At 45.2% G+C, this 25,928-nt stretch overlaps 1 protein-coding gene across 3 annotated transcripts in view; it reads left to right on the forward strand.

The window, feature by feature from the left end:
• Positions 1 to 25,584, forward strand: part of Plcg2 (phospholipase C gamma 2) — a 141,121-nt gene extending 115,537 nt beyond the window's left edge. For all 3 annotated transcript variants that reach the window (XM_004659586.3, XM_045137633.1, XM_045137641.1), the window contains 8 exons: positions 2,543 to 2,645; positions 5,027 to 5,236; positions 6,676 to 6,821; positions 7,485 to 7,599; positions 8,165 to 8,332; positions 14,238 to 14,326; positions 24,428 to 24,612; positions 25,270 to 25,584. In XM_004659586.3, coding sequence (XP_004659643.1) covers positions 2,543 to 2,645; positions 5,027 to 5,236; positions 6,676 to 6,821; positions 7,485 to 7,599; positions 8,165 to 8,332; positions 14,238 to 14,326; positions 24,428 to 24,612; positions 25,270 to 25,312 — 1,059 coding nt within the window. In that variant the 3' untranslated portion in view covers positions 25,313 to 25,584. The remainder of the gene's footprint in view (positions 1 to 2,542; positions 2,646 to 5,026; positions 5,237 to 6,675; positions 6,822 to 7,484; positions 7,600 to 8,164; positions 8,333 to 14,237; positions 14,327 to 24,427; positions 24,613 to 25,269) is intronic.
• Positions 25,585 to 25,928: the final 344 nt, after the last annotated feature.

Here is a 25,928-nt window from a genome sequence, read left to right on the forward strand (position 1 = left end):
GCCTTGTCTCAGCTCTATACTATGTGCCAGGCTAGACTTGAGCACTTTCGACATGGGTGTGACATGTCCCACTCCCGCCCTTGCTCTGAGCTCTGTCACCATCATTGAGCTGTATGTTCCTAGGGATTCAGCTTTATAGTGAAAGTTGTGCAACAGGCGTCCAGAGTGACCACTCGAAGTCTGGGAAGTGTCTGAGTTACCTTCTTGTTGCTGGGACAAGACACCTGAGCAAAAGCAGCTTATGGAAGGAAAAGGGATTCGATCAATTTACAGTTCCAGTAGGTGGAATCATCATGGTGGGGAAAGCATGGCAGGAGCAGGAAGCCAGCACCGCAGCACATGTGGTACAGGAAACAGTGACAAATGCTGCCGTCCAGCCAGCTCTCTCCCCTCTTTGTACTCCAGGACCCCAGACTATAGAATGGTGCCACCCACAGTTACGGTTGGTAAACTTAGGTCCTTCAAGTTGATAATATAGACGATCAGAGGAAGAGTTTTGGTTTTCTTGACATCATTTATCCACTGACTATTTGAGCTGGCCTCCTACTTTCAGGGATTTTCATGCATCAGCCTCCTGAGTGTACCAATGTACCTGGCTTTGTTTTTGTTTGCTTGGCTGAATTAAACCCTTTTCCTTCCATAAGCTTAGGCTGGTGTGAAACTTTGGATCTCACTGCCTCATTCTCTTGAGTGCTGGAATGACAGGCATATGCCGCCACACCATTGACCACGTCCCCCTTAACACCCCAGATCTCAGAAGCTAAATATTGTCAGGCCTGGCTGCTATATGGATGAGAGACGGGCGCCTTCTTTACCTGCTCCATCCCCCCTAGGGAAGGCTGGATATGAGATGAGTGAGGAAGAACATTTGGAGGCTCAAAGTCTTGTTTGAGGCCAACTTGGTGACGTGGTCATATAAAGGGTCTGTTTGCTGCTGCTTTTCTTTGCCAAGGTTTGTTGGTCCTAGAGATTCCATCAGCACACATGACTGAAGGCATATGTACTGAGGAATTGGGTGCTTCTGTTTGTGTATTTACCAAGAGTGACTTTCCAGAGCTTTGCCTAGAGGCATCTGAGCAGCCATTATCTGTTGAGGCTGCGTGTCTGACAGAGTGCTTGTTACATTCTCGTAGCAGCCCAGCGAGGTGAGGACTGATAATAGTCTTGTTTTCTAGTTGAGGAGTCTGAGGCACAGAGAGGTCTCAGTTGATAGAGTCAGCCAACAGGAACAATCAGAGCTTGCATCTCTGGTTCTAGTTCTAGCTTAACTGCAGTATTCTGTTGTTCCTCACACAGTCATCATACATCACCTGATACCAGCTATTCCCAGACCCCCATCTCACTGGGGTACAGGTCTGAGCTTTAGCAGTCAGTGGCACTGATTGGGTCATTTAGATGAGAGGGGTAGCAAGGCTGAGGTAGGAGAGAACTCTCTCCACGAAGGCTGTCAGGGACAGAGGATGGGGTGGGGTTCAAGCAGAGACTCCTCTACATCAGCAGAGGAGGGAGGGTGTGGATAAAAGGGAAGGAGCCTGGAGGTCATTGTGTTTTCCAGGGAACCTGAGCTCTGAACTCTGGCATTTGAGTGGAAGCTCCTCTGGGACCTGGTTTCCAACAAGAGGCAAAGCACAACTATGACATGGGACAGGCATGGCAAGAATAGGGACTTTGGATCAGATCAGTAGCATAGGCATCTGGTCTTGACATTGTGAAGTTGTGAACCCTGGAATAAGCTACTCAACCTTTCTGTGTAGATGGAGATAAATTCTGCCTCTCAGGGAAGGTGTGGACAAAGGTGAGGGAGAGATAATATCCCTCAAGTACTTAGCATGTGATGCTGGAAACAAAGTGCTTCCCAGGTGGTGATGTTATTTTCTAAATATCCTCTCAGTAGTCCCTTTGGCCAGTGTGAGGCTGATAGGGTCTAGGGAGGCATGAGTGGGCAAAACGAGTTCATCTTTACCTGATGCCATTTGCACAGTGGGTCCTTGGCGGGGGTACCTTCCTATCCCTACCATATTTTGGGTCCTTGGGAGACAGTCCTCTGGACAGAACTGTGATGGGCAAGTGGAAGGTAGGGAGGAGGCTGTGTCTGACTCAGAGATGTGTGGGATGGAGGGCTGTGTGTGGGACCCATGGGGCTTTGGAGAACTGGAGTTCTAGGAGCTGTAACAACGCAACTTCAGAGTAGGAGACCGACAGCAGTAGGGCGAAGGCAAAAGCCCTCCGCAGCCTCCCCTGGCCTCCATCCACTTCCAGCTTGGCTTTGAACTTGCAGTTCTCCTGCCTTAGCCTCCACCATGCTGGGATTAGTAGGAGCACTCCACCTTGCCAGGGCTGGTCCAGTGTCTAAGCTCCGGATGGAAAGCATGCAGTGGAGAATTTTTGGCAGCAAGGAGCAGGGAAGGAGAGAGGGCAGGGCTGTTTGCAATACAAAAACACAACCCAAGTGTCCAGGAGGGTAGAGGAGGACTGGCCAGACAAGCTGAGAGAGGGAATGCACAGTGCATAAAGAGGCAGCCCCGAGTGTTGTCGTTAACAGGAGAACAACATGAAGTACTGGGAGAAGAACCAGTCCATAGCCATCGAGCTCTCCGACTTGGTTGTCTACTGCAAGCCAACCAGCAAAACCAAGGACAATTTAGGTAAGTCTCTTTAGGACTCAGTCCAGCTGGGGTGGATGCTGTTGTTTGCTTTGGAGTCTGAGACTGTCAGTGAGGGCGCAGGGAGCCTTTGCTTCTCAAGGCAGAAGCTGAATTGATGTCTCTACAGAGTGATTGATGTCTCACTCACAGTGAGATCTGTTTCCTATGGCTGCTGCAACAAATTACTATGAATGTGGTGGCTGGAAACAACATATATTTATTCTCCCACTGTTCTGGAGGATCAAATCAGCATCAGTGGGCCAATCAAAAGTCTGAAAATTCATATCCCTGGGCCAGAACAGAGTGCTGTCTGAACTTACCGAAGAGCCAGGGATAACCCTTCCCACACTTCCCAGCTTCTGATGGCAGTCCTCGAGTGTGGCCTCTCTCTTCTAAGTTCTGCCTCTGTGGTCACACAGTCTCTCCCTCCTCTTTTGCTATTACAAGGACCCTGTGGTTGTAGTAGCCCCATTTGAATATGTGGGATACTTTGCCCACCTCCATACCCTTTAAATAACCACATCTACAGTGTTCCTTTTCAGATGGCATGCTTACATTCATCAGGGGCTTAGGACCTGGGCACCATAATTCAGACTTCCATGAGGGATTAAATCTTATATCAAATTCCCTAAAATGTCAAGTTCTTTGATGATACCATTCATAGTTTGTTACTTTGGGCAGGTTAAATGAATTCCATGTCTTTTGTCTAAAGAGTGAGATTCCAGGGTTTGGGGAAATGGATCAGTTAGAAAGTGCTTACCTTGCAAGCATGAGGAGCAGAGCAGATCTCAGACACCTATATAAAAGCCATATGTGGTACATACACTTAGGATTCTAGTGCCAGGGCATAAAGACAGGTATCCCTAGGGCTGGTTGGCTAGCTAGTGTAGCCTATTAAGCTCTATTCACCCAAAGATACTGTCTCAAAAAGGTAGAGAACAGGCCTGGAGAGATAGCTTAGTGGTTAAGGAACTTGCCTGTGAAGCCTAAGGGCCCAGGTTCAATCCCCTCTTACCCATGTAAGCCAGCTGCACAAGGTGATGCTTTCATCTGGAGTTCATTTGCAGAGGCTGGAGGGCCTGGTGTGTCCATCCTCTCTCTGCTTCTTTCTCTAATAAATAAAAATATTTTTTAAAAAGGTAGAGGATGATTGAGGACGACATCTGATATTGACCTAAGGTCTCCACACATCCACGTGTGCACTTACATACATACAAAACAAAAAGACACCATGATACTAGGAAGTAGACCAGGAAATAGCACTGCACTACAGAGTTCAATCTCACTCAAGGTGGGTCCCTGGCCCCTCCACGCTTGGGGAAAAGATGCTGAAACTCAGGAGGAACCCTAGCTCAACTTGATTACTGCTTTGATGTTCTTCCACATCTGGATGGGAGAGAGCAAAGCCTTATATAAGGAAAGATGAAGGACATTTTTTGTTTTTTGTTTTTCATTAGTTTAGGGTGACCTGGAACTCAATACGTAGTCTCAGGGTAGCCTTGAACTCATGGCTATCCTCCTACCTCTGTCTTCCAAGTGCTGGGATTAAAGGCGTGCCCCACCACACCCAACTCAGAAGGAAATTCTCTTACCCTGACTACATGGTGGTACTCCTGTCTCATCCCTTTCTTGTAGGTAGTTAATTCTCCTCCAGGATGCTGGGCTCATTCATCGTGTGGTGTTAGCATTGTTAGCATTCTTGATAAGGAAGCCTGTCTACTTCCTGTATCTTCTACACCTATGATTTTTACCTTCCTCTTCTGCCTGAGATATACTCATCCTGCCACTTTCTATGATTGTACTGCTTTGGAGATATCTGGGTCAAAGTAGTTTTAAGAAAAATGTAAATTACAACACAGCTATAGAAAGACTGTGGAAAAACTGGGTCCCTTTTTATTGTGTAAGATCCTCCCCTTAATACTTGGAGCTTCCAAGAGCAAGTGGTATAAGTTATGGCATGATAATCATAGCCTCTAAATGTCTTGTCAAGAGAGTCCTGGTTTCCTTTCCTTCTGTTACCTGGACACTAAGTCATCGCCCAGAAAAGTAAGAAAAGATGTCTCAGTTGATAAAGTGTTCTTGCTTTGCAAGCATGAGGACTTCAATTAGATGTTCTGGGCATGGTGGCACACACTTGCAGTCCCAGCCCTAGCGAGGCAAAGACAAGTAGACCCCTGATGTTCACTGCTAGCCAGTCTTGCCTGATTGGTGAGCAGCATGGCAATGAGAGGCCCTACCTCCCTGAGGAACACCATCTGAGGTGGTTCTCTGGCTTCCATGCACGTACATCTGTACTTGTACACATATATGCTCCCGTGAAAAAGAAAATGCATGTAAGATTCTGACACAGAGGAAGGGGTGACCTGCTTTTGTGTGTGCAGAAAACCCTGACTTCCGAGAAATCCGCTCCTTCGTGGAGACAAAGGCTGACAGCATTGTCAGACAGAAGCCTGTCGATCTCCTGCGGTACAATCAGAAGGGGCTGACCCGTGTCTACCCGAAAGGCCAAAGAGTCGACTCATCAAACTATGACCCCTTCCGCCTATGGCTGTGTGGCTCTCAGATGGTGGCACTCAACTTCCAGACTGCAGGTAAAGGAGGACTGAAAGTACCCAGGCTGGCTGGACCAGGTGCTGACCATGTCATCCCAGGCAGAAGAGTCACCTGGGTAGCTGGTGGGATGTGGTGTCTGGAAGCACATGGTTTTCAGGACCCAGCAAGGTTCAGCCAGAATGCTAGTTAGTGCAAAGTGTCTGTGATATAGGGAACAGTGGCACTTGGCTGAGATAGGCTCTGTGATTGTGGGTGACAGAGGTGATGTCCCTGTGGCTTAAGGAAATATATGAGCTTATATAAATTAAAGGTTTAGGGGTTGACTTGCAGCTTCAGGTTTAGCTGGATCCAGGTGTTCAGTGTAGTCTTGGGGCCTGCCTCCCTCCTCTGGGTGGCCATTTTTTTTTTTTCTCTCTGAGGGTTTTAAACTCATGGTCTTCCAGGAGTATTCACATGCTGGGAAAACCCTCAAGCTCTCAAAGCTTTGCACTTGTTGTAATTTAAAACCTACTTCACATTCTTTTCATAGCACGTGGATCCCACTGAATAGAACTGTCATTTATTTATGGTTCTCCCTGTCCAGGAACACCCAGCTCACATCTCATCACTGGCTATGACAGGCACCACTGACTCCTAGACCTCCCTGTGAGCATCAGTGCCAGGTGCAGGTGCCCAGCTGTGGGCAGGCAGCTCAGATGGCCACAGTATGTCCTTTGGCCCTCGCATTTTATTCTGAGGTGAAGCATTGGGCACCTGTGTCCAGTTGTGCCTGAATTGGAGCACTTTGCAGAAGACCTTCCCAGTGTTGGAGTGGATGTGTACACCCACACCACTGGAGTACCTTTGTCACTGTAGTTTTCCAGAGCTCTTTCAGTCTTTGCTCCAATGGACAGGTGACAACTGATTTTATATCATACTTGTAGCTTCTTATAGGGGCAGTTTTCTCATGAGTGACATTAGCCTGATTTTTACTGACTTAAGGGGCATTTTTACATTTTTTTCCTGCAAACACTTCACACACCTTACCTAATTTATCCAATAAAGTCGGCTTTTGTAGCATATGCCACAGCTTTTAAGGGGTTAAAATTTTTATGTGTACATATTTATCACTGAAACTGAAATGATTTAACTTGCCTGCAGTTGTTCCTGATATAGAAATTTTTAGCTTGCTGTATGTTTTTTCCAGTACTGGGGATACAGATGTAACTCCAAGCCTTGCACACCACACAAATACTCTACAACTTAGCTGCACCCCATAAAAGTAGGGTTTAATCTCTTCAGGTACTCAATCTTGTATTATTCTTGGAAGGATACTCCTCCTGTGTGAGCTTATTTTTTAACATTGTATTTTCTTGGAGTCAGATTTGGGTTGACCCAAATCATCACAGGAAAGTTGTGTGACCTGTGTCCAGGAGCACCTGGTACAAGGCTTGGTGTCTCCCAGCTGCTCCACAGTGGCTCTCTGCTCTCCTTCCAGACAAGTACATGCAGATGAACCACGCGTTGTTCTCACTCAATGGGCGGACGGGCTACGTCCTGCAGCCTGAGAGCATGCGGTCAGAGAAGTATGACCCCATGCCACCAGAATCGCAGCGGAAAATCCTGATGACGCTCTCTGTTAAGGTAGAGTGGGTGGGCATCCCTGGGGGCTGTTTAAGCCACTACTGTCACAACAGCACTTCAAGTTCATTCTTGGGGATCTTCTCTAAACCTTTCCTGGCTTCCTGCCCTTGCCTGCAGTATGAGATGTGAATCTGGGTTCTTTGTCAGGTTAACTTCTGCTCAGGAGTAGAGTTCTTTTCCCTTTTCTGTTAAAGGGAATATACTTAAATTAATCCAGCTCTTAACATTTTGGGACAATGGAGAAATGAATTACAATAAGAATGTCAGAAAACATGGTAGTACATGCCTGGAATCCCAGCACCCTGTCTCAAACCCCAAACTAGAGCATCCCATTATCTCCTATCTGTTCTCTGGGGCTGGGAAATCCAGTGGCAAGGTGCCCGTGTTCTTAGACTCATGGGAGACCCCTTGTTGAGCCAAATGGCCTAGGGCTCCTATCAAGCCTATTCTGAAGACCTGGGGACACAGTGTGACTCTCCATTGACATTTCTTCATCCATGGAGGGATAGTGGTGGTGGGTCGTTGAGCATCCATACCTCGGAGGGCCTGATGACCTCTCCAGTGACCATGCTAGCTTTGAACCTGTATGATCTGACAATACCATGGGGCATTGCTGTGTGGATCCAGGGAAATTCCAATGCCCACCTACCTTCTGGGTCTTAGGTTCTTGGTGCACGCCACCTCCCCAAACTTGGACGGAGTATTGCCTGCCCCTTTGTGGAGGTGGAAGTCTGTGGAGCCGAGTATGACAACAACAAGTTCAAGACCACGGTTGTGAGTGAGTACCTGGCCCTTTCTTGTCGGGGGTAAGGGAGCGGACCCCTAAGCAGGTCACTGCTCCTTGGCAGTTCTGCAGTGATCGTTTGTCAGTTTCCCTTCCACTCCAGCCTGCGGCTGGGGAAACTGTAGCACTTTCCTAATCACTACACTTTCCTAGCGCTTCTCACAAGGTGCCCACCAATTAAACCAGCCTTTTTGGAGGATGTCAGGTTTGCCATGAACTCACTCTCCTCCTCGGCCCAAGGGCTGCAGCTCTTGGGTGTCCTCACTGCCTGTCCTGTTACCCCCGCCGGTTTCTGCTCCGCAGGCTGCCTTCCTTCCCTTCTCCAATCTCAGGAGGATCTCAGGAGGTGAGACGGGGGAGCTGGTTTGTTCCTCTCCTAACAGAGGGCCTGATCTGCACCATGAGAGAAAACAATAACCATTCAGGTTTTTTTAGGTCTTGCATAGATGCATATTTATTACGCGATGGCTAAGAGATTCAAACATGAGCTTGCAGAGACTGGCTTATTGGAAAGGGTCAGCACTCCTGTGGCCTCTAACCAGTTCTGATCTCCTTCCAGATGACAATGGCCTTAGCCCTGTCTGGGCTCCAACGCAGGAGAAGGTGACATTTGAAATTTATGATCCAAATCTTGCCTTTCTGCGCTTTGTGGTCTATGAGGAAGATATGTTCAGTGACCCCAACTTCCTGGCTCACGCCACATACCCCATTAAAGGCATTAAGTCAGGTAAGGGGTGTTTCTGTGAAGATGTTCAATCAAGGTGAACATCTTTCTTTTAATTTTTTTTTTTTTAAATCTATGTGGTTGGCTTTGAAAATAACCCAAAAACATTTTTCCCAGTTTGGATTAAACCATGACAAAAGTGGCATTCCCATGGTACTGAACTCAGAAGTGGATGGATGGTAGTGCAAAGCGTGCCCTTTAAAGCTAGACATCTCTGTACAAAACTGATGTGTTAGTCCCTCGTCAGCTTGGCACTGAAGTCATTTTGAGATGATACAGTCACTCTCCAGACAGGGTGAAATCTACCCACCTCCATGTTCCTGGTGGGCATCATGACAAGGAAAGCCCTGAGCATCAATGGGGTGCCACAGCCTGGGTCCAAGTCGCCTAAGCTTTCATAATCCATGATCTGTACAAGATTGGGAAGGTGGATTTACTCCTTTGAATGGCCTTCCTTCCATGCTGAACAGAACACCCGAGCCCTTCATGATTTGAGAAAGGTCATTTGTGTTTGCCAGGGATCAGGGTAAGCTTGGTCACATAACTAGAGTGTCAAGGCTGCTGAGCTGATGACTCCCAGGGCAGCTGAGCTAGGCTTGTTTGCTAATTTGAGACACCTCTCTGAAGGTGGCTGTCCTTTCATGGTGCAATTTCATTCATTTCCTTTCCCAGTGGATTTCATGTGTATGCTCAACCCTCTAGGCCCCAGCTGCATGTTGAAGTTCCTTTGTCCATTTCCTTAGCATTTCTTTTCCATGTGCGGTATATATGCTTGCTTGTGTGTGTGTGGAAGCAAGAGGTTGATGTCAGGTATCTTCCACTCGTTTTTGTAGTTGTTGTTGAGATAGGGTTTCTCAGTGAACCCGGAATTCACCAGTTTGGCTAGACTAGCTAGATAGAAAGTCCTCAGGATCCTCTTGTCTGTTCTCCAGTGCTGGGATTACAGACCCACACTGTCATATCCAATCCAGCTTTTACATGGGTTCTGGGGATCTGAACTTAGGTCCTCATGCTTGCATGGCAAGCATTTTACCTACTGAGCCATCTCCCCTGCTGTATGAGATATAAGATCCTTCTGGATTCCTTGGTGGGGGGGGGCACTGTTCTCTTGTTTTCCTAGTCATTTTTAAAGAGATGACTATCATTTTAGTCAAAATATAGTCTTCTTATGTTTGGAAATATGAGCTCCATGCAAACTTGAACTGAGTCTGTGTTAAAACTTGCACGATGCCAAGTAGTTTCTCAACTTCCTGTCTTAACCTCATTGGTTTCAAAATAGGTGCTAATTTAATTTTGCTTAGCAGGCATTTGGGGACTCCATTTAGAAAATATTGACTCCTGGGCCCACCACAGGGTGCTGTCATTCAACCCAGGATGGGGCGCAGAAACGTGAATTTCGGCCAGCTCTCCTTGGTAGCACTGAGAACACGAGGAGGCCAGGCCACAGCCACCCATCTTGCCACCCACAACACCAGCACACACCTAAGGAAGGATTTGGAGAAATGTTGAAACCTGATTTCTTTTCAGCCATGTAGATATACCCATTTAATATCCATTTTCATAATTTACTTCAATACTAATACCGAGCATACATTTGGAAGTCCCCAAGGCCTGATATTCAGCAACCCTCATGGGCTAATGTTCCAACACTGCAGATGACTTGAAGCCCAGCCGTTAAGCTGCAGTTTCTAATTTGCCTTATGCTTTTGTAGATTAGCCTAGTAAATATGGCTCATGAATAAGCAGCTGCCTCCCAGTCAGGAAGTGTAGCTTTTTGGTAAATCTTCCCAGTCCTGGTTTTCATGCCCTTAAGGAACCAGTGGTAACTGGTCTCTGACCACCTTGTTCCCCCATGCTTTAATGGCTTCTTTATTTATTTAGGTCAGGGGGCTTTCTTAGTTACTTTCCTCCTTGTTTTCTGAGCTAGGGTCACTTGCTGAACCTAATGCTCACCATTTCAGCTAGACTAGCTGGCCAGCAAATCCCAGGCATTCTGTCTTCACTTCTCCAGAACTGGGGTTCCAGGCACATGTCACAAAACCCAGTATTTTACATGGGTACTGGAGTTCTGAACTTGTGTGAACTTGCATGTCAAGCACTTTACCCACTGAGCCACTGCCTCTGCCCCTGCCCCTCACCCTAATGTCCTCTTGAAGGTGGAGGAGGGTTAGAGCCTTGGAAAGAGGTCAGACTTCCACCATGGTGCCTTCCAGTGAGTCCACTCACCTAGAAAGTGGATTAGCTTGGAGAATTAAATAAACAAAAACAAAGAGGAAAACTCAACGGTGATTGACAGGGGGACCTTCCCACCCTAACTGAGACAACCACAGCAGGGACCATCTTTCCAGCTCCTAGCCATGCCTAGAACACCTATATTCCTGGGAGGTGGGGTACAAAGTGGGCATTCCCTTTGTGTAGAACACTTCATGGGCCTGGGCAACTTGAACGTAAGCTTTGCCCATTGTTGCAAGGGCTGCATTTAAGCTTCCAAGCAGCTTGGTGCTCAGGTGGGATGCAAACAGCACTTTCTGTATTAATACCTTAATTTCTTGCTCTTTTAATCCTCATGGTAATCCTGTGAAAGGAGTTTTTATTATTTCTGCTTTCAAATATAAGTACTTTTGGGCCTAGTGATGTGAATTAACTGGTTCAAGGTCACATACCAAAAAGAGCCAAGCTGGGACTCACTTCTCATTTTCCTACTATCTATAGATGGCTTTCCTGAGACTTTTTGTTCCACATGGGTGCTAAAAGCCCCAAATATTGATCTTAAGAAAAAAAATTCTCTGTTCATCTCCCAACCCCAGAAAAAGCTGCTGAAACAAAAAGAATGAGCTGCCTTTCATAAGTGACACTGGTACACATGAGAGGCTGCCGAGTGCCTTGGCTGAGAAGAGGCCCACGGGCCTGGAGACACCTTGACGACACAGCCGGGCTGCCTCATTCACAGCACACACTGAGCGTCAGAGAGTCCTGCCCCGCTGTTGAAGTGCGCAGCTACCTGGCACCCTCATAGGCTACCACAGTATGGCTAATTAAACCGAACTCCCCCACCCCCAGTTTTGACAGAATCACAGACCCCAAGTCAGAGTCTGGATATTAACAGGATTCACAGGGGATTGCCAACTCTACTGAGTTGGAGTCACACTGGGCTAGACTGTAGGAATTCAGTGACTATCTACTCAGATAAAAAAAATAAAGCTAGGCATGGTGGTGCATGCCTTTAATCCCAGCACTCGGGAGGCAGAGGTAGGAGGATCGTCATGAGTTCGAGGCCACCCTGAGACTCCATAGTGAATTCCAGGTCAGCCTGAGCTAGAGTGAGACCCTACCTTGAAAAACCACAAAAAAAAAAAAAAAAACAAAACCCAGCAAATAAACCAACAAATGTTCCCAAATCACATCACCTCTGACGTGGATTTTATGTTAGAATTCTTTCTGACAACAGTATTTAATAGAGCAATGTTCCCAAAAATCCTATAGGGATAAAAAGCATGGCCTGAAAGTTTTATACTCACCTAAACTATCACTTACCTATAATGTCAAAGGACAGGTGCTTCAGTGTATGCACAAGTCAGGGATTATATATCACATGAACACAAGAGGACACATTTCACTAACCAAGATTCTCACAGGGAAGTTTGGTAAGAAGATGTGAAGCATTGAGCAGTTTATAAATATATTAGTATATTTCATTGCATGCAAATTTTTTAATCAGGCAAAAGAGGCTCTGTCTCAGAATAACACTGGGTTCTGGTTAATGAACTACATTTTGACATATCCAGGGTAGGTATAGTGATGTGTTCATGTTTCTTTGAATTATAAAGAAGATGCAGGTGATGAAATATAGCAAAAGATCAGTAGTAAAATCCATGTGATAAGTGTATGAGTGTTTTTTATAATAAACTTTTAGCTTTGCTGTGTAGTTGGATGTGTGTGTAGGCCAGAGTACAACTTTTGGTGTCACTGTCTACCTCTTTTGAGAAAGGGTCTTTCATTGGCTTGGAGCTTGCCAAGTAGGCTACACTGGCTGGCCAGCAAGCCCCAGGGATCAGCCTATCTTCTTCTCCAGTGCTGCAATTACAAGTGTGTACCACTAACATCCCATGTTTATATGGGCACTAGGGATTGACTTGAGGTCCTATGCTTGCAAGATCAGCACTTTCCTGACTGAGCTATCTCACTTGCCTCAGTTACATTTTTATAAAAATGTTGGTCTGGGGGAGGCTGGGAAGATGGTTAAAAGTACTTGCTGCACAAGCCCAAGGACTGGAGTTTGGATCTCCACAACCCATGTCAAGATGGATATATTACCAGACAGCTCTGTAATCCCTGCATGCACAAGATGGGAGGTGAAGACAGAGAATCTGGAATGCTTGTAGGCCAGCTGACCTGATATATGTAGCAGTGAATGACAAGAGAGACCCTATTTCTAATTAGGCAAGGACTGACCCTCTGAGGTTGTTCTCTGACATCCACACACACATCATGTCACACGTGTGCTCATACACACACATCACAAAGATATAGCCAAGGCTTCCTATAATGGTTATGTAATGGGATACAAATATTCTATACAATGCTAATTTAGAAACAACATTTTTATTTGAAGTTGGGGGAAGAGAAATATGGGAGATCCAGGGTTGGGTGAACATGCCTCTGTCCTCATCTGAAGTCAAGAGGGAGTTATTTAATGCATATTATATAAAAATGATGAAACCAACTTATAGAGATCTCACATTTTACACTAAGAAAAGTGAGCCAAAAGTTGGAAGAAAGGTAAAAAGGTGTGTGTATGTGTATTTTGGGCATTGCTTGTCCTGGAAACTCAGTAGATAACATGTAAATCAAAACTTTTAAGACAAATAGGACTGCAAGATGAATGGCTAAGATGTAATATTAAACAGAAACCATAACATACTCTTTATTTGTGACTTTTCAAAGAAAGGCAAACAAAACATCTGCATGGCCAGGAAGACTGGTCATGGTGGCATGCATAAGAATGAAAATGGGGCTGGAGAGATGGCGTAGCGGTTAAGCGCTTGCCTGTGAAGCCTAAGGACCCCGGTTCAAGGCTCGGTTCCCCAGGTCCCACGTTAGCCAGATGCACAAGGGGGCGCACGCGTCTGGAGTTCGTTTGCAGAGGCTGGAAGCCCTGGCGCGCCCATTCTCTCTCTCTCCCTCTATCTGTCTTTCTCTCTGTGTCTGTCGCTCTCAAATAAATAAATAAAAAAAAATTAAAAAAAAAAAGAATGAAAATGCTTACTGTGTACTCTTTTACACTAAATTAAAAGAAGCCAACCAGCCAACTGTTGAGATGGATTGCCTCGAACATCACTTAATGGGACTGGGGAGAAATTCAGTTCCTTTTCACCCCTCCTCAGCCCTAAATAAAAAGACACATTTAAAGGGATGTCAGATACAGGCCTTAATTGTAATTAGGAAGTTGGTTCCAGAGGAGGATGATCAATGCTGCCACAAATGGCCAAGAGACAGGATGATTGGAAATCTTTAAAGATAAAACATACTCCCTGGCCCCCTGCTTTGTAAAGTGCAGGCAATGGGTAGAGGATTCATTATTCCTTTAAGTCTTTTGGCCCCAGCAGTATTTAAGGAATCGAACCATGCTAGCAACCACTGTACATCCAACGTGGAGTTCTCTGTGGGTTTTAATTTCTTCTTAGTGAACCATTTTCATTTTTGGATGGCAGATATTTGTAACTTCCCTCTCCATGTAGAGCTGTCTGTCAAGGATGCCAGTCTCTCTCTGGACCTTCTGGATGGGGCCTCTGGCTCTTGGAAAGTCAGCCTCTAGCATGGTGCACTGACTACTCTGAGTGAGCACATGGTCCCTGAGAAAGCAAATGACTGATGTTGATGATTGCATTTGTGTTTCCTTCTGCTGCAGGGTTTAGATCCATCCCTCTGAAGAATGGGTACAGTGAAGACATCGAGCTAGCTTCTCTCCTGGTTTTCTGTGAGATGCGGCCGGTCCTAGTAAGTAGAGCAATGCCAGTTGGTTGGGTGGGGTGGGGTGGAAAGGGAATATGGATGCTGCTGGCTAGGAGACTCAAACCTATTGAGAATTTGGATAGTTTAAGTAGGAGAAGTCATAGAAGAAGAATGCCTCTTTTGCAGGTTCCCATAGGTCTTGGGTTTTCCTCACAGCCTTCTTTCCAGGAGAATGCTATAGCAGTCTGGAGTCGGCAGTGCTGACTGGAGGAGTTGAGGGCCTCATAGTCACACTTCTTCATCAGCCTGGCCTGGGCAGTGTTCTTCTAGATGAGCTTATGCTTTCTGGATGCCTTTCCCAATTATTGATCCTGGGTTAACCTATCAAAGGATCTGTGAGCATTCATGCAACAGGAACAATCCTGGCCCATCTGGGAGAAACCCCTGCTTCCCATGAGGAGGGACTCTCCTGTATTCCCACTGCCAAGGAGCCTTTCTTCTTTTCTTGCTTTGCTAGGATTTTGAAGATTCTTGGTCCCTCCTTTGAATAACCTGTGTGGGTAGTCCATTGGGTACTTGTTTCCATGACTAGATCCCGACAAGAAGCAACTTAAGGGGAGAGACATTGATTTTGGCTCATGATTTAAATAGATCCATCATGACGGGGAAGGCATGGCAAGAGGGGGTTGCATGGCAGGGGAATTTGGGCAGCTGCCAGACAGTAAGCGTAGGTGGTCAGCCTGAAGGCCTGCCTCAATGACTTACGTCCTCCAGAGAGGCTCCAACTCCTAAAGGGTCCACAACTTCCAAAACAGTGCCACTGACTGGGAGGCAAGTATCAAAACACATGAGCCCATGGAGGCCATTTCATGTTTTTACCATAAGAGATGGGTACAGCCGAAAGATCCTGCCTCACTGAATGATATTAAAGAGGATGGGAACAGTGCACCAAGCTCCTGCACACTCGGACACATGTGGCCAGTGTTGTTGTTGGCCCATCTGCCAAGGCCCTGCTGTTCTTCCACCATGGAATGACAAAGAGGGATGCATCCAGGGAGTAGTGTGATCACGTGAGGACTCTGGCTATTCTGGACCCCAGTGTGTGGAGGTGGGCTTGGTCTTGTTCCCAGATCTTCATCTCAGTTGTTTTCTACGTAGAGAGAATTCATGGCCTGTGAAGTGGTTGTTTTGGCTGTAAGAACTAAACCGTGATTTTGGAACTTCCTTGCTTGCATTTCTAGAACACAGCTGAGAACCTGCATATGGAGTGGTAGGGGTGGGAATGCCTTTTGGCACCATGATGACAGTCCACACAGTACAGATTCATAAGCTTGACTAGGAGTGAGAGCATGCGGCTTTTCTGCATCACTGTTTTCCTGTGTTCCCTTTTCTCAACCTTTATAGTTTCCTACTTGAAAGAATTTTAGGTGCAACAAGATCAAAGAAGGGAGCAGACATGAAAGATACAGGAGTTGGGGGCCAAAAGATTTTAGACAGCTAGAGGCACCATTCTCAGGTATATAACATAATTTCGTGATGATCCATATATCCATATATCCATTTTCAGAGGATATATGATAGAAAGTTTTCCATCTCAAACTGTAAGACTAAATATAATGTTTAGGTAAAAGTTAGAGTTTTCATTTTAATCTTAAATTATGGACTAAACAATTTCTTCTTCTATAACTATTCTTATGATAGGAATGGTTGGTCAGGAGAGCTCCTATGCCATGGATAATGACCTAGCCAACAGACAACTCCTAAGTCTCATATCTAGGTCTCATCTTTTTCCTCTTTAGAATGAATATGCTCATATCAGCATATCAGTTTATCATGAATAAGATTGAGATCATTAATACGTCTATAGCCAGAGCTATTGTTTTGCTTGAATTTTGAAACAATAGGCCAGATTGGAGTCTTAATTTTGTAAGTAGAGGGAAAGGAGAGAAAGTTAGCATTAGGTCTCTACTTCATTTTTCTAGGCATATTTGTATGTTTTTCAGTTTTGTCTACAAACCTGGCTTTTTCTTTTTAAATGTTAGCATCATTCACATTTGGGATGAGAATATGCTTAGTTGTGAGCATTGTCCTGTGTGGTGTAGGATGTTTGGTAGCACCTACCTCATATAACAGACTATCTCCAGACATTGTCAAATGTCCCCTGGGTGACAAAGTCCTCCTTTGAGAAAGAGAAGGACTTTTTTGTGATGGCATTAAGTAGACTGGCAGCATGCCTTTGAGCCAGGCATGTAGATGGACATTCCCACCCACCCCCCCTTTATCACTAAGGCCTGTGTTCAAGTAGGTATCCCTGTACTTACTGAATTACTGCTTAGGTTCAATTTTCCAGGTATGGAGGATGGTAGAACTGTAGACCTGCATGCCTAAGCCCTCAGTGAGGAAGCTCGAAGGTGCTTTGTTGCGTCAGATCCCCTCTTCCCGCCTGCTGCTGGTCTCCCCCTTCTGTCGCTGCGCTGCCCTCTGTGTCCATAAAGCCCATCTGCAGACAGTTTCCAGAGAAACTGCTTCAGATGGAGGCAGGGCAGCATTTGTCCTGTTGCTGCTTTGCAGGGCTGTCGTAAACACCCACAAACATTAGAAATAATTTAAATGATTAGACATCATCGGCGGCAGAGAAAATTAGTACATTTGAAAGAAAATTGTGTTTATCTAGATTGGGCTTCCTCGATGAGGGAAGCCCAGTGTGTTGGCTGCTGCTGGGAATTTTGCTGTGCTGAGTGGGGTCCCAGACGGAAAGTCTCTCTGCAAATGTGCTCTCTCCAAGAGAGCTTTAGGAAGCACCACCTCAGTGTGTGCAAATTTCATCTGAGCTGCACATCTGTCACCTGGTCCTGTGCCACTCCCAGGTGCCAGTTGGCATCTCCATCCACAGGAGAGTGGTGGCTTCTGTTGGAGGCTGTGGAGGCCACATGTAGTATGCTGAGCTTTCTCTAGTGCCCGCGGTTAAACCTTGCTGGATTTATCCTCATAGCCTCTGAATGCCAGGGAGAGACTTTGAGAAAAGCCTCCAGCAGGACTTTTGTGAGCAAGGGATTGATCCAGTGAGGGCCCTGACCAAGGTTACTCATGAAACATTTGCTGAAATAGAGTTTAAAGCCCCAGAAAACTGCCAATAAGTACTTTAAACCTCTTCTGGGGAGCCCGTTTTCATGTCGCAATTACTTTATCAATTCTTAGTCCCTTATGGAGTTTGCCCTATATGTGATTTTTAAGTATTTTTAGTCTCATTTTATTACCTACTATATTTAATTTGGGGAGCAGAGTAAAAAAGGAGGGAGAGTTGAAAAAATTCCCATAAACAGCCTGTTAGTGGCCTGCTGTGGTTTTTTTTCTTTGTAAGTTTTTTTTGTATGTGATATTTCCAAAGCTGGGTTCACACATGCCCCTTTCCCACTGCACAGATGGTTTGAAGCATTTCCTCTGCATTGTTACATGGTTTTTCAAAGCCATTGATGTTTCATTTCCTCAGTCACAGATCCCTCGGTCACTTAGCTGGTCTCCTGCTGCATCCTGTAGCTGTTGGCAGGGTTTTTTTTTTTTCCTTTATAAATAATAAAGGTCTTCATATAACTTTTTTTGATTAAAAATTATTCCCCATGGCTAGATATTTGGCAATGGAATAATAAATCACAGAACAAAAGGACCATTTTCTTTGATCCATGGTGAATTGTTCTCTGAAAGTAAACAATTTGTTTTCAGTCTGTATGTTATAGCCAGTGTCGCCATTCAGTGGAGGGGGGCCACCACCACTCAGATGTGGAACCGGCCAGGGAAGAGTGTGGAAGCTTAAATGTGCATCTTAGCCATTACCTGGAGGAGACATTGAGGAAACGGGCTTTCCTAGCATTTCTTGAGGATTGATCTGGGGTAGACTGTGTTTGCCTGTGTGCTGGGTGGGAGCCAGGTGCCAAGGGGTGGAGGGACTCTGTGGAAAGGCCAGCTTAGTAGGGCTCTACCTGAAGGAGAAGTAGCTGATGTGTCCTTTCCTTAGAGAAGAACCACAGCATATCAGCGGCTTTGAAAATCATGGAACAATGCAGAAATGTTCAAGCCACCCATGAGGAGCATAAAAGGCATAGGAATGAACCCACTGGAAGGATCCCAGAGGAGCAGCATCTGTACTCTTGAGCTGAGCTGGCCCTAGTCTTTGAGTTGAGAAAGACGTTCTATGTTTGCTCAGTGCTAGGTCCAAAAAGCAGAACTGCTACAACTATCACTCCAGGCCCAATAATGTGATGTGTCTTCTGAGCAGACCAAACTCTGAGCTGCAATGACCATAACTGGCACATGACAACAAGAGGAAGGAAGACTTGCGTGGAGCTGGCCATGGGGGTGGACAGTGTAACACACAAGCCATAGAGCTTTCAAAGATGCCCAGGCAGAGCCCTGGAAGAGCTTCTGGAGTTTGAAGCAAAGAATACCTTGACTACTGATGTAATTATTTATTTGAGAAAGGGAGAATGCGCACACCAGGGCCTCCAGCCTCTGCAAACAAAACTCCAGATGCATGCGCTCCCTTGTGCATCTGGCTAACATGGGTCCTGGGGAATTGAACTTGGGTCCTTTGGCTTTGCAGGCAAACGCTTTAACTGCTAAGTCATCCCTCCAGCCCTGTAATGCATTTTTAAATTCAAGGAAAGATATCTACACTAGTGTTCCATAGACAGAGTGGAAGAACTGTCTGAAAATCCAGAGCAACAGCACTGTGAGATGGAGACCATAAAGGAAGAAGAGGTGGGAACAACAGCCAGACAGCTCACTGAGGGGAGTGTCTCTGCCTCATGACTTCCCTGGGTCCCAGGAGGGATGAAACACAGACACCATCCATAGCCTTAATCATAGTACAAAAAAAAAAAAATTAACTGTTAGGATAAATAAAAATCCCAAGCTTCTGAGCACACTAGATTAGTTATAAGGTAAAGTCAAATATCAAGCTTGTACCAAAAAACTAGAAGGCAGAAAAATGCCTTTCATAGACTGGGAAGAGGAGAGAACATAGTACGTACCTATCAGAGCAGGAAAAAATGTATTTGTGGATGTGCAGGAATCTTACATGAAGGGAACCTCCATGCAGCCCCTGAACCAATAGTATTTTTTTTTTAATTCAGAAGAGAAACTTCTAGATAGATTGACACAGAGATGAAAACCAGGCAATGGCTTATTCTGTAGAATAATTACATCTTGCAGGGGTACTGTTATTAAAATCTTGTGATGCTAAGTATCAGGGAAAAATTTGTGAAACAGAAATATATTATCATGAAACCTATTGTCTGAAGCTAAAAATATTGATCACAGGAGCCAGGTACAATTAGTGTCCCAAGGGTATTGATGTTGATAACTGGGGAATCGGGCAGATGGTGCCCTGCCAAGGGAAAGCTCAAAATGCCCCGTTAATTGGGATCATTGTAGAAGAGTGCTACTGAAAGAATGAGAAGCACAGAGAACCAAGGAGGAAATGAGATAAACAGAAACTTAACCAAGAGAGTAAAAGTAAAGGATCAAAAAGGCCTTAAAGGAATGAACAGTCATGACAATGACACAGTGGAAATTTGTTTTTAACTTACTAAGTGGACTGGACTCTTATGAAGAGAGAAATCTAACACTGCCGCAGTTACAAGGAGTTACTTGGAAAGTGGAGGCAGCCAGGCTTGCAGTGCACACCTGTAGTCCTGTGTACATACAACGCTGAGATAGGAGGATTGCTTGTACCTGTGGGTTGGAACACAGCCTGTCTCACAAACCACCGAAGCACTAAAAAGTATCAAGAAGAATATGTAGTGCTAAAAAAATTCTCTATTTAGCAGAGAGTCAGTAGGAAACATCAGGCTCCAAAATGTATAAAGTAAAAGCTTCTTCAGATACAGGATAAAGAGAGACCTTTCATAATTTGAGTAATCTCATGTACAACAGAAGTTCAAAGTAACGTGATTTCAGAGACATACAACTGTGTGTTGTACAAATGGATTATATATTCTGTTCACATCTCTGTCTCAGGAACTTTATGAACCTCATTGTATGCTTGATTAGCAAGCAAACCTTCATGCATTTTTAAAAATAATGATCTCATGAGTCACTATTTGGCTATAACATAATAAAATTTGACATGTTGAAAATGCTCAGTATTTGAAAATAAGAATTTCCTAAATAAGAAATCAAAATTACCTAGAGCATAATAAAATATGCATGTTATACCTATACAGGTAAACCTTGCTTTGTATACATTGGAGTTTTTACAAACATATTCAAAAACATTAAAGGCTTGGGGTAACTCTGTTTGGAACAAGACCCTATGCATACCTTTCCCAGCAGCACTTTCTCACTTGGCATCTTTGTGTTACATACAGCTAATTTTCACAGCATCACCAACATGTATGATATTATTTTATCTACTATGGTCTTTGATTTTACTATTGTAATTGTTTTGGGATGCTGAAGACTGTTCCCGTGTGAGACGGTTCACTTAAATGACAGATGTGTATGTTGTAACTGCTTCACCCGCTGATTGCTCTCCTCTCTGTGGCCTCCACTCCTTCAGAAACAAGAGTCCCAACTAATAATGATCCAGTGAAAGGATGAATTATACATCTATCCCTTTAAGGCAAGCTAGAACTAGTTAAGCTCAGTGAGGAAGTCAAGAGCTGAGACAGGCCATAAGCTAGCTTTTTTGAAGAAAAATTGCGTTATGAACACAAATGGCAAGAAAGAGAAATAGCTTTGTTGGCAACTGGAGAAAGTTCCAGTCATCTCGTTAGAAGATTAAGTCAGTCACAGCTTCATCCAGAGGAAGGCCCTGGCTCCTCAGTTCTGAGAAAGCTAAGATGTGGGGTGGGGGGCTGCAGGAGAAAGGACAGAAGCTAGCAGAGGCTGGCTCATGACAGTTAAAGAAGCCATCTCTGCGTGAGAGAATGGGGGAACAGCAGGTGCTGGCGCAGAAGCTGGAGGCCACTCAGGAGACCTAGACAGGGTTGCTGATGAAGGTGCTGTATGGTCTCAAAGTGGAAACAGCTTCCCCTGGACCTCTGTCACTACAGACAGCATTGTGTGCCAGGCATCAAGGGACAGGCAGACTCTTGTTAGGGGCTAATGCAGCTGGTGAATTGAAGTCGAAGGCGATGAATATTTATCATTCCCAAATTCCCTGGGCCCTTAAGAATTATACTAAATCTACTCTGCGCTCTCTAAATGGAACAACAAAGCCCGGATGGCAGTGCATCTATTTATGACATGATTTATAGCAAAATTTAAGCCCACTGTTGAGACTTTCTATTCACAAAAAGTTTCTGTGTATTATTGTTCATTGACAATGTGCTGGTCACCCAGGGGCCTAGTGGAGATGCACAAGATTAATGTTGTTTCCATGCCTGCTAACATAGCATCCATTCTGCAGCCCATGGATCAAAGACTTTCAGGGCTTATTATTTAAGAAATACATTTCATAAGGCTGTAGCTGCTAAACATAGGGATTCCTGTGATGGAAAGGACTCACTATTCTGGAGGCTGTAATAACATTCATGATTCATGGGAGGAGGTCAACATAGCAACATTCACAGGAGCATGTAAGACATTGATCTTGATCCTTATGGGTGACTTTGAAGGGTTCCAGACATCCCCAAAGGAAGGAACTACAGATGTGATGGGAATACCAAAGCCAAACCACTGTGATTGCATGAGAGAACTTGAATGGAGGAGGAGTTACTTATAGATGAACAAGGAAATAGTTTAATGGAGTGGAATGTTTTTCTGAAATGCAAAAGAGCTTCAACTGTCAAGAAGTCTGTTGAGGGCTGGAGAGATGGCTCAGCAGTTAAGGCACTTGCCTGCAAAGCCTAAGGACCTGGTTCTAGTCTCTAGTACCCACATAAAACCAGATGTAGAGTGGCACATGCATTTGGAGTTTTGTAGTGGCACGAGGCCGTGGCACACTCATTCATTCTCTCTCTCTCTCTCTGCTTGCAAATTAATAAATTATTTTTTTAAACTCCATTGAGAAAGCATTGGCAGGATTGACAAACTTTTTGGACAGACTTTCTATCATGGGATAAGAACTATCAAATAGCATCACATACCACAGAGAAATCTTCCAGGAAGTCACACACTGTTCTCACCCTCGTAGCTCCTGCACCTGTAGCACATGGGGGGACTCTTTCTTCTTTGAGGGAAGCTCTTGTGTGTCTGTCACCCTGGTGCTTATTCAGTGGTTCTGTTTGCTTGTCTTCCAACCTCATGGGCAACTTTGTAAACATGACAGTAGAGGGCTACAGTGCGTCTGTCAGGAAATGGACACACCACCCTGCAAGTGCGCCTCAAAAAAAAAAGTATACCAAGGACCAGCCGAAGTCCTGTGTATCATTCTCACTGGCCTGGCTGGGTCATGTTCCTGCAGTGGTGATGGTGGGGAGACTTCATTCTTGGATAGAACCAAGTCATGTGCTCTGCCTGGAGATATCATCTTGGTCTCTTGACTTTTTCTACAGATTGGGAATGGATCTATTGAGATTTAGTTAGCATATCATGTAATCACTCCTTTCATGTGCAGAGTTGTAAAACTTACCATCTCACAATCAATTCAGAACATTTTTATCACCCTCAAAAACAAATTAAAAAAAACAACAACACAACTCAGGCTGGGAGGTAGCTCAGTCATAGTACTTTTTGTACAGGCATGAGGATCTGCATTCAATCCCCAGTACCCAGGCTAAAGCCCCGGGGAGGAGGGCAGGGTTGTACCACCAACACATAAAACCAGGCATGGCTGCACATGCTTTTAACCACAGGGCCAAGGGGCACAGAGAGGAGGATTGCTGAGACTCACTGGTCAGTATAACCAAAACATGGTGTGAGTTATGGGTTCACTTAGAGGCATTATCCCTTCTCAAGGAAGTAAGGAAGTAGAGCAGTAGAGGAGAGCACACATGTAAACCAAAAATTATAGACATGATATTCATTAGTTGTCACGATTCTCTCTCCTGACAATGGTACTTTGTACATCTGCCCACTCATGTAACATGTGCTCTTTCAGAATGGCTTCTTTCATTTAGCTTCATGTTTTCTGGATTCATCAATACTAGAGCCAGTTACTCTTATTTATTTATTTACTATTTATGTGTATGGGTGTGCTGTGTTGTGTGGCAAAGGAATTGAACCTGGGCTGATAGGCTTTGCAAATCAGTGCTTTTATTTGCTGAGCCATCTCTGCAGTCCTCAGATACTTTGCTTTTTTTTTTATAATAATATTTTTTTAAATTTTTATTTATTTATTTGAGAGTGACAGACACAGAGAGAAAGACAGATAGAGGGAGAGAGAGAGAATGGGTGCGCCAGGGCTTCCAGCCTCTGCAAACGAACTCCAGACGTGGGCGCCCCCTTGTGCATCTGGCTAATGCGGGACCTGGGGAACCGAGCCTCGAACCGGGGTCCTTAGGCTTCACAGGAAAGCACTTAACCGCTAAACCATCTCTCCAGCCCAGATACTTTGCTTTTTAAGACTCTCATTAGATCTTAAATTATCTGCCTTCTGCCAGCCTGTCACCCTCTCTTCACACATGTGGCTGCTTTTGCACTTAGGTAAAAGCCCCAAGGTTATACACTCCAAAAAAACAAATTTGATTAAAAAATAGGAGCCATGCAATGCCTTTGTGGTTTTGATGTTTCACAATTAAGCAACACTTTGAAGACCAAGGGCTTTATAAACTAATTTTCTATCTAAGAAACAATTGAGTGTTTTTAAAACTTCTTTTTTTGTTCACTTTTTATTTATTTGAGAGCGACAGAGAGAAAGAGGTAGAGAGAGAGAATGGGTGCACCAGGGCCTCCAGCCACTGCAAATGAACTCCAGACACGTGTGCCCCCTTGTGCATCTGGCTAACGTGGGTCCTGGGGAATCGAGCCTCGAACCGGGGTCCTTAGGCTTCACAGGCAAGTGCTTAACCACTAAGCCATTTCTCCAGCCCCCAATTATGAGTTTTAATCTTAGGTCAACACAGGCTCTGGCTTCTCAGAGAAAGTCCCAGTTACAAAGTCTCTGCTCTTGTTCTTTCAGATGCATGTAGGGTACATACACTTTCCCATACTGGTTTGGAAGGGGTCACACATACATTTGTTTCTCTCCTCCTTCCCTTCCTCCAGGAGAGTGAAGAGGAACTTTACTCCTCCTGCCGCCAGCTACGGAGGAGGCAGGAAGAGCTGAACAACCAGCTCTTTCTGTACGACACACACCAGAACCTGCGCAGCACCAACCGAGATGCCCTCATCAAGGAATTCAATGTCAATGAGAACCAGCTACAGTTGTACCAGGAGAAGTGCAACCGGAGGTAATCCCCCCCACCGCTGCAGCAGCAATCCTGGGGCCTCTGGGCCTTGAGTACAATCTGTTTTCTTTGCTCCATAAATGAACTTAGAGTAATACTTTAAACACTGGCCACTTCCCTAAGTAGGACTGCCTCCCTTAGAAGAGCATTGCAGTGCAAGAATGAAAATAAGTAACCACTAACTGTTTGGTTTTTTGTGGTGCTTGAAGTCAAACTGAGAACCTCGTGCATGCTAGGCATGCACCGTACACCCCAGCCCCAGCTCCAGCGACTACAAATGCCTCAGTTGTCCTCTTTGGGGGATCAACTCTAGGCTAGTCCTGCTGTTCAGATCAGGGTAGGACCCTCCCCAGGGGAGGCATGTGGTTGTATCATGGACAAGGGATGGTCACCGCCTGTATCCTAACCTGTCCCACCATTCCAAGTAGCATTTCAGTATATTTCTAGCACCCTTGGAGCACTGTAGAAGCTTTTCACCCATGGTGTCTTCTCTATATCTTTACTGTCACTCCATTTTGCCAAGAGGAAGTCAGAGCCTCCCCTCTCAGCCCTGAACCATGCATCCACGACAGACCTGCAACTGTGGTTAGAGCACGGCCACAGTGTTCTGTGGGGAGCCTGTGTCCTGCCGTGCTGACGGGCTGATCTGTTTCATTTCAGGTTGAGAGAGAAGAGAGTCAGCAACAGCAAGTTCTACTCCTAGGGCCACGTGCGTGTGCACTGGTAGGCAGGAGATTGCTCTTCAGCCCTGGGAAGAGACTTATCTGTGACGTTGTTCTGTCCTTGAGCCACCATCAAGATATTTCCGAAGATGCCCCAGTGGCCAGGACTTGGGGTGTTTTCCTGCTATTTTTTTTTCTACCTTGGCCAATTTTAACTTATACCCTGATAGAGGATCTCAGAAATATGCTCCTCACGTTTGGCTTGTCATGTTCTCAGCCTCACTGAATAAAAACAAGAGTCTCCCTCTGTTAAGCTTTCTATGACTGACCTTTCAGGGAACAGGATTTTCTTTCTGGCCAATGAGATCCTACCAGTGACCCAGGTAATGACTCCCACAGAAGATGAGCTGGGAATGTAAGGAAGTAGTTCATTTGATTCTGAAAAGAATTTTAACTAAAAGGCACATGGTTCCACAATTAAAGTCACTGGCGCTCCAGTAGCTCTGTCTCCCTCTGTGGGCTCAGCTCAGTGCGTATGCGCTACCCCAGCCTGCCAGCTGGCTAGACAGACCAGCTGCCTGGAATCCACAGGAAGTGGGATATGATGGAGTCTGGTCCTTATGGCAGATTTAATTGATAATAGAGGCTTGATGGTGT

Source organism: Jaculus jaculus, chromosome 1 (genome assembly GCF_020740685.1).
Source record: "Jaculus jaculus isolate mJacJac1 chromosome 1, mJacJac1.mat.Y.cur, whole genome shotgun sequence".
NCBI lineage: Eukaryota > Metazoa > Chordata > Mammalia > Rodentia > Dipodidae > Jaculus > Jaculus jaculus.